We start from the raw sequence: 9,664 nt of genomic DNA, 5'->3' as shown, positions 1-9,664 counted from the left end.
ACGGACAGGGGACCGGAAGGCGCCGGTGGGTTTGCGTGGTCAGTCATGATCGGCGGTAGCGTCCGGCTACGCAGCTCCAGGGTGTAGCGACGGGGATGAACAGCACCCTCCACCAAATGTGAAGACGTTTATTGGTCGTTGAAAGACGTAATGGTCGTCAGCGGCAAGCAAGCGAGAAGAAGCGTCCAGAGGCACAGCGGCGATCCGAAACACGAGCCGAGCGAGCCCGAGCGTTGGCGATGCTGCTGGATGGAGGCGCATCTTCTTCTTCAGACATTCAACTCAGTGTTGACTTTGTACAGCGCAGAATACTTTACTGCATCTTCTCACCAAAATTACAGCAAATCGCGCTTCTACATATTCTAAACAAAGATCCTGGTGCATTCGCGGTGAACACTTAATTTAAAACAGGGGCTCATCTTCATCTGTGTAATCTGTGTAATAGTGTAATATCTTCATCTGTGTAATAGTAATCTATTGTGTACGAGAACTCTACAGCCGTGTTTTGTTCTCCATCATTTACGACGCATGCATGCAACAAGCTTATTGTGAAGAGAACCGAAATACAGAAGATATGAAAAAAAAAACCGGACAATAAGATTTTCTATCCGGTAACACTTTATTATTCACGTTTTAACATAAAATCACCACTGGAAATGCGGACTTACAAGCTCAGCATCCACTAGTAATGAAAGCTGTTTGTACATACTTAGTCACAACGACCAATTGATGTAGCGGGTTATACGCTACAATAATCAATTAATAGCCAAACACTGCGCGCCTAGTGCCTAAACGCCGTATGTACTGCCGCCTATTTCACCTTACGCTACCGCAGTGGAAAAAAAAAAGAACCGTGGCTTACGGAGTTCTGATACAGTCACTAGGGTCACTATGCCTTCATTGATAATAGACAACATAGAACAAGAAGGTATTCGGGTCTCGGTGAATTTCATTTATCGTACGAAGAATGTTGTAATGAACAATGATGTTCGATATAATGGCATTTAGGTACATCGCGGCGGTGTAGTATTCCGCTTAACATCAGCAATCACTTTATAAGCATTTTGTATAACGTACGGATTTAGTTCTCGGGAAGTATGAATGTATGAATAATGAATGCATTAGCGCAGATCTGTTGAATGAATAACGGCTAGGTATATGAAAAGCTACTTATCGTTAAAGCTGTTTTTATTATGCAGCGAGAAAATAAATTATGGTCGCTTCTTAACCTTTCCATATAGAGATAGTCAATATACTTGGAATACATCACTACGAAATCGATGTTACAAATCCTGCTGCACGTGATGTCATCATAATTAGTATCGCCATAATATTTTTAAAAATCTATGATGAGGCGAACAGATAAAATGTGGTATACAAAAGGGGTCATTGCTAAGTTCCCGCAACGTAGTGCCACATAATACCCACGACAACCTCGTTCGACGTTTTGGAACATGTAAATTTAACGTAACATCATTCTTCGTTGCTGCACTACTATAATTTGACGATACATCGCGATCACGCATCTCGTAAATAAAATTTTAACGCTCAGGAAGAATTTTGCTGTCGCTGGTGAAGAAACTCCGTTAAATATGTCCACCCACGGGCATCCTTCAAGCCAACGGTGGCACTCCGCTGAGTCATGGTCCCTGGTTGAGGCACACAGTGGAGACGAGGGCTCGCGCCACGCTGTAAGGGTCGCAATTGGACGCTGGTCTGCGGTCCTCGAGGTAACCTTTGCGGTCTTCCGAGACCTGCGCAGTTGGCATGCAGGGAAGAAAATTTGATTCAGTTTATTTCGATATCACGCGAAACATTACAGAAGTCACAGTAGCGATGATGTGGGGCGAAAGCAAAAAGCCATTAAGGCTTGACGAAGGCTTTCGCACCACTTGACGCATAGAAACATCAGCATGAAATCAATAATGATTATACAATATCAAAACATGTCTTCCAGGATCATGTCTGTTTGCATTTTAAAACACGTGGAAAAATGTTTGAAGAAAGGAACTGTATACGCGTAAAATGCCGAGCAAGCGACCCCCCCCCCCCCCCTACGGTGAAGGATAATCCGACCAGCTTTGGTGAGGGGGGGGGGGGACGCTTGCTCGGTCCCGGACCGAAATTCGAGATGGTGGCGGGAGAGCAGCTAAAAATAAAAAAAATGTCAATTTCTGTTTCTAATGAAAAGCTTTATTTGTTTACTGTTTTTATTCCCCCTCATACTATCGAACTCGTCAAACGACTCCTCAAAGTCGGACGCAAAAGTTAAGTCCGCGCACTCGGCCTGGAGAGACCTGCGGTCTTCTGGTGGTACATCGCCGACACCAGAGAGCCTGGCGTGCAGCGCGCCATCCTCTGAACCATCTAGTGCATTAGATATGCCACACCCGGTGAATGATCGAGAGGAGGAGGGGAGGGGGGGGGGCGCTTGCTTGGTCATTGGCGATTATTTCAGACCTCCCGAATAAGGGAAGGGGGTGCTTGCTCGGCATTTTACGGTAAATGGTTTATTGAAAGAAGCTGCTTAATATTAGTGGTAGTAAGTATAGTAAGTAGCTCGTCATTTGGCAACCATAGTCAGTACGTGTGCGAGGGTTTTCCACTCACTAGTGGCTCGTGTGCTATAGGGGCAAGCATATGGTGTTAAACGCGCTAAATCGATCCTCGTAAGAAGCGCACACACAGGGACAGCAAGGAAGAAAGACATCACACAAGCGCTTCTTCCTTGCTGTCCCTATGCGTAGTTTTGAGCTTCCTAAGAAGATGGATCTGTACCAACTAGCCCGGTATACTTGTATATTAAGCGCTAAATCAGCAAGAAAAGAACCGTGTTTCCTTTGGGAAGTACGATATCGCTTCATTAAAGTCGAATTGTAGATCTCAGGCATTGGCTGTAAATTAAGGGCTTAGAAAATGGGTTTGGAATGTGCATCGCGTTGAACATCTGCAATTATGCGCACAACTCTTTCTGTAGTCTATAATAATAGTGAATTCGCTGCTGCCATAACTATCAGTTTTTCAGTTCAAAGGAAATTAGACGAAAATAGAGGAACAAAAGAAAAACGAAGGAACTAATAAAGAACCTGCAGAATGCCTTCATTTTGTAACAACTTTCTAAATCAATGTGTTCTGGATGAAATATGATCGCAAGCACGAACTCTGTTGCGTGCACATGCACCGCTGTGGCTCAGTGCCTTTGACGCCCGTGACACCGCGGGTACGTATCCAAATAGCGCCTAATGGGCATCGATGGCCGCGAAATTCAGGACAGACCACGCGTCAGTCCACGTGGCAAACCTGACCATGGAACATATAGAAAGGGAAGCACTTGGCTCCTTCTCGCCGCGACCCAAGCTCTTCTCGTAATCATTGCGTAGTGTGGGTATTCAGACCAACAATTAGTTATTTTATTAGGCGATAGCCTTAGACGCCTCATAAAACGCGAAAATTGACTCGCGTCCCACATCGGCGTCTCCCGTCGGCGGCGTCCACACGAGTCATACAAAAAATGATCATCACGTGATGACGTCACCATATGACGTCATCATGACCTCACAGATCGCCAAAATTTGTTATGTCATTATGACGTCACCATTACATTATATTGACTTAATGTCACATGATGACATCATCACATGACATCGTAGGTTTCTCAAAGGTGGGACGATCACAGAGGCAATGCAAAACCAGGCGAGGTGCCTCCGATACTGGAGGCAGTGCAAAACCACTTTATGTGCAAAAAGCTTCCGAAGGTTGGCGGGGCAAGATCAGTACATCTAAAGTCCCTGGATATTTTTGGGAAAGTACCGTCTTTCTTTTAACCGAGCCGCCACGCCAAGAACCCTCCTCTCCGCCTTCCACCTCCCCTCGTCATACATCGGCGAGACCAAAAACTTCCCCGAACGGATTAGGCAACACGTCAACGACGTCCGTAAACTCAACAAAGAACGCAGCGCCGTCGCCGAGCACGCAGAGACGTTCGACCACAGAATAGACTTCAACGGAACCGCCATCCTCGAAAGTGAAACCAAGTGGAGGAGGAGGTTACTACTGAGTCGTGGCATATACAGAGGACCACTCAAATATCAACCGTTCACTCGGAACTCTCCCCCCGGTGTATGCGCATGGGCTACGCTCCTCGGTAATGCGTGGGGTCGTTAACCGCCGCGAGAGTGCCTTAAAGAGGCCGCTGCCAAGCCGCCGCAGTCCCCCCTGAGGAAGGAACCGAGCTGGTTCCGAAACGTCGGGTTTTTACGTGTCTTCGTAACTTTGGTTGGAGAATAAATATCAGTTATCTCAGTTTACTTACCCAACCAGACAGACTTCTGTCTAATGTTTACCTTCAGAGTAGCAGCTGAATGCGTTATTGAATACTTTACATAACGACACCACACACGTTCTCTTATGGAGTGCAAAGACGAAGGAACCAAGCTCTATTCACGCAATGGTGACACACAAATAATTGACGTGGCTGTACACTTCGTCCTCCTTCGTGAGATTTCTTATTTATGGCTTAGAAAGTCCCCTCTTGCTTCGTGAGCTTTTTCATGCGATCTGAGAAACACACGAATGTAGGAAAATCAATTGTAACTTTTTATTCTTGACCACGTGATTTGTTGTGCTGAAATATATGGCATCCGGCATAATCGCAAACAAACAGCATCATTTATTTCATTCATGTTCACATTTTTTTATCGCTACCACGAGAAGACGGGGGTGGGTTAGTTCGACGTCGTGACTGGTACACTCACAGAAAAGATAGAGTAAAAAGGGCCGTCTGTTTGTCCCACAACAATAGACGTCATTTATTTTGCCTTCCTTTCCCTGTAGTATCGCCGCGCGCCCGGCACTTTCTGGTCACGAACGGCATGTTCACCATCAGCGTGACATAGCATTCTTGGTAGGAAAGTGGCCAGCGCGGAGTTTTCAAGGAAGGAAACGCAAGCAAGTCAGATGACGATTATTGTTTTGGAACAAGAGATGCCCTTTTTACTCGATCTTTTCTGTGAGTGTAGAGTGACTTCTGATCCTTTAATTGATTCAATAGCCTCACGTCACATGGAAAAACACTCTTGGCCCTCTGCCTATCCACACATGTAAGCCTTTCTAGTCAGGCTTTCAGTGTCTCAAATAAAAGGGACATCCAACTTGGGTTTTCACCGCAGTATGACATGCAAACTGTGACTTGCACACACTAAAAACATTTGGTGAAACTACAACAACGAGCTTCGTTGGTATGCGAAAGATATGTGGCAATGCCTGCAGTGTCTATTGTAGCGGGTAGCTGTTAGTGTTGACTTGGAGGTATTCTTGGAGCTCTTGTTTCATCTCTGTGTAGGGGTGGGTGTGTTTGAAGTCAACAGGGATCGCTTTTGACGAGCAGTGTCCCACTTCGCGATTTGTGCTTTCTCTAGAAGGTGCCGCATTAGGCTACATCGGTTACGTTATGTCTGGCAGAAAGAATACAGTGACTTATGTCCGGTGTTTCGCGCATAAGTTTCACCACGCGCCTCATGCATTTCGACCGAATGTAAAATTCCTGAACGTACGTGTCTTGCGCGCAGAGCCATACAGATAAGAGGAAAAATTGGAGAAAAGAATCTCATCAGTGAAAAAAAAATACGGACAAGTTATGTCATTAGAGAATCGGTAATAATGAGTTGGATCAGAAAGGACCATTATGTCAGTATGGACAACACGGGAGCTTTCATTAAAGCGTCGAGTTGGGCTTGTTGGTACATAATTCTTATACGTAATTCTGGTTATACATAATTCTTATACATAATTCTAGTACATAAAACGCGAACGACGAAGGCGAGCGCGTTCGAAGACGAACGAGGAAGAAAGAGCTTTCATTAATTCATTCTCTAGCTATGTGCGGGACGTTAGCCTTCAAAGTATAGTAGCTGTATGGCTATTTTTCTCATTCGCACGTAGGCATGGACCATTTACGTTGCGGCTCTCTATCTGTGGTCAAATTCCGGCCCCTACTGACAACCAATTACCCCAGAAACAGGCAAAAGAGTCAAACACATTCATTAGGGCGAAAGCCTTAGATGCCTCATCAAAAGCGAAAATTGCCCGGCTTCCCACGTCGCCGTCCCACTTTGGCGGCATCAACACGAGTGATGCAAAAAATGATCGCGTGATGACGTCACAGATCGCCAAAATGTGTTACGTCATCATGACGTCACATAACGTGACGCCACCACATGACATCATTGCTCGGTCAAAGGTGGGCCGATGCCGGAGGCAGTGTAAAACAGGGAGAGGCACTGAAAGCTTACAATGCCTCCGATCGTGGAGGCATTGCCTCCAGGATCACGGTTTCGGAGGCAATGCCTCCGAAACCACGTTAGTTGCAGAAAGCTTCGGAGGGGGGTGCGGGAGGTTCAATGCAGTCGACTTAGAAGAAAAATCGACAGCATATCCACGGGTTGAATGATGATGAGTGGGGCGAAGCTCCGGAGGGAATCCTCCGTAAACCGCGAATACTCCGAGTAATTCGCCCAGTATATGATCAAGTAAACACGTGAGAAACACCGTGTATATATTAAACATCAAACTTTTATTGTACTGTTGGTCTACGTGGTCCCTTCATTACAACGGTCCCCCTAGCGTACGTCGCCGCACTAAATCGAACGATTGCCTTCCACAAATGACACGCGCCATATGTGAATCTTCCGTGAATTCTGCCCAGTACATCATCAACGACGTGAGATCAAGCGCGTTTATACTAAAGGGTCGATGAGAGTCATGGCGACTTGCGGCTCATTTTAATTTTACATGCACGCTGTGAATTTTTATTGTTTAATCACGCACAGGAGAAATATCACGCAGGCACTACCTTGGAGGTCAAAATCCAGTGCCTATACACCAATTTCACAAGGAGGCTGCCATTTTTAAAGATGGATGGATGGATGGATGCTATGAGCGTCCCCTTTATAACGGGACGGTGACATGTCTGCCACCAGGCTCGAAGTAAAAAAAGAAAAACAAACTTCCTTGTTTCAAGTTGGCTTAATACCTTATCTACACTGATTAAATCTATGTCATATACCAAAAAAAATAAATTCACGGTCCATCTCTCTGCCTCTTAAGGCCGAATGACCTTATTTTCCCCCATTATTTATTTTTGTACTTTATCTCTACTTTTCTGCCACCAATACTCTAACCGTCTCTTACTTATTTCTATCGTGGACGTGTTCAGCTTTCCATTGTTGTCCCTAAAACCCAAGGCTTCATGTAGACTCGTGCCCACACGTATACCTGGGTGAATATCGCCACATTCAATCAGTACATGTTCCATCGTTTCCTTAGTTCCCCCGCAGCATGTACATTGCTCTTCTTCGTTACTGAATCTCGCTTTATAACTACGCGTTCTAAGGCAGCCCGACCTTGCTTCAAACAGCAAAGCGCTTCCCCTTGAATTATCATAAAACCTTTCCCTCCTTATTTCGTTTTTTCCCTTTCGGTAGTTACTCAGAGCCGGCTTCTTCTCCATCGCTGCCATAATGAGTCCTCTCCGCCTCTCTGACCTTCCGCTTAAGGCTCCTTGTTGCCATATCGCCCGCACTGCTAGCCGTATATTTACTGGTGAGCCTCCTAGTTCTTTTTCTCCACTGCGTGTCAACGCTTTTTCTATACAAATACCTGAAAACCTTCTCTGCCCACCTACTCTTCTTCATGTTCCTCAGCCTCTCTTCGAATCTCATTTTGCTCTGAGCTTCCCTCACTTCAAAACCTGTCCATCCCACATCACCCTTTACAGCCTCATTTGTCGTCTTCCCGTGAGCGCCCAACGCGAGGCGGTCCACCGTTCTTTGATTTACATCCATTCCTGATTGTACATCTGACTTCATGCACACCACTGAGTTCCCAAATGTAAGCCCCGGGACCATCACACCCTTCCACAGCCCTCGAAGCACCTCGTACCTATTGTATCCCCATACAGCACTGCACTGCACTGCGTTCTGTTAACGAATACCGTTATCTGGGTATTTACATCACATCCGATTTGAACTGGACAACGCACGTCCAGCAAGTAACAAAAAAAAGCCATGAACAAGCTCTTCTTTCTTAAACGTGCCTTGAAAGACTCACCCCCCGAGATAAAACTTCTGTCTTATCTTTCCCTTATACGTCCGATATTGGAATATGCGAACATTGTCTGGTCCCCGTACACGTCTACCTGCATATCAACACTGGAAAGGGTGCAGCGCAAAGCAGCACGATTTATCTACAACCGGCACCGGCGCACAGATTCACCTACTGAATTATTGCGCAGGGCTCGCTACTTTATCCAGTAGATCGAAACTCCATCGTCTAAAGTTTATCTACTTACTTTTGCACAACTCATTTAGGATTAAAGCGTCAGACCACATCAATATAAGTCAGTCTAGAATTACTCGAAACAAACACCCCCTCACTCTTGAAGAATTCCTTTGCAACAACAACACTTTCTTTTATTCCTTTTTTCCGTTATCCGTGCGCGATAAAGCTCTGTGCTTCCTAATTGCAGCATTCCTCTTTCCCTTTGCTACCGATGCTTTCTCTTGTACCTCCATATATCTGTCCCCCTCATTTACCCATACTCCGTGGTACTTGTACTCGCTTACCCTCGGTATTTTTTGGCCCTGTATTATGACCGCATGGTCTTCGTGATTATTGAATACCATCAATCCACATTTTGTTGCACTAAATCCTAGTCCTAGAGCCTCACATTTCCTTCCGCATATATCTGCCAGTCGCTGTATATTATCTTGACTGTCCGCAAATAAGACAATATCTTCAGCATAAAATAGACCTGGAAGCTTCTGCTCAACCATCGTGCCGACCTGTTTGCGTGACAAATTAAATCCAATGTTGCTACCTTCTAGCGCTTTTTCCATCCTCACCATGTACAGCATGAATAACAGCGAGGACAAAGGACATCCCTGTCTCAGCCCCTTGCTAATTTCAACGCTGTCCTTGCTACTTATTCCTTCCCATTCTATACAAACTGTATTTTCTCGGTATATTTCCCTCAAAAGCTGTATACAGTGGTCACCTATGCCCACTTCTTTCAGTATATCCCACAAAATTTCCTGATTAGCGTTGTCATACGCCCCGGTGATATCTAGATAAGCTACGTATAAGGGCCTGTTTTCTATTTTCGATATTTCTATACACTGGGTAAGAACAAACAGATTATCGTCTAACCGCCTGTCGATTCGAAATCCATTCTGAAGTTCTCCCAAAATATCATTTTGTTCTACCCACGCTTCTATTTTTAATTTTACTGCCTGCATCGCCAACCTGTATAGCACCGATGTAATGGTTAGCGGTCTATGCTATGCTAGGTGGCTACGACAGCGCCATCTAGTGAACACTCCAAGAACTAGAGGTGGCTACCTACTACTACTACTACTACTACTACTACTACTACTACTACTACTACTACTACTACTACTACTACTACTACTACTACATACTACAGAGGAGGGACAGACCCACACCCAAAGGAGCTTCGCCCCTAGAAAAAAGATGGCTTTCGGCTTCGAGTGGACTGAGGCGGATGCATTCGGGACTCTGTGAGTTTTCTTGCTTTAAAATGAAAATGGCTATTGGTGGGTTAAGGTTACACCCATAATTTCCTGTTGAATCTCTCCTTCGACATCAT

At 45.2% G+C, this 9,664-nt stretch overlaps 1 protein-coding gene across 1 annotated transcript in view; it reads right to left on the bottom strand.

Annotated features, from left to right (window-relative positions):
- Window positions 1-597: 597 nt before the first annotated feature.
- The window catches only part of LOC119394425 (glutamine synthetase), a 35,099-nt gene continuing 26,032 nt past the window's right edge, over window positions 598-9,664 (bottom strand). The window contains exon 6 of the mRNA XM_037661728.2: window positions 598-1,754. Coding sequence (XP_037517656.1) covers window positions 1,641-1,754 — 114 coding nt within the window. The 3' untranslated portion in view covers window positions 598-1,640. The remainder of the gene's footprint in view (window positions 1,755-9,664) is intronic.

The sequence above is a fragment of the Rhipicephalus sanguineus genome, chromosome 5 (genome assembly GCF_013339695.2).
Source record: "Rhipicephalus sanguineus isolate Rsan-2018 chromosome 5, BIME_Rsan_1.4, whole genome shotgun sequence".
Classification (NCBI taxonomy): Eukaryota; Metazoa; Arthropoda; class Arachnida; order Ixodida; family Ixodidae; genus Rhipicephalus; species Rhipicephalus sanguineus.
Note: the sequence above shows the minus strand (reverse complement) of the source record. Positions and strands in the feature narration are given on the sequence as shown.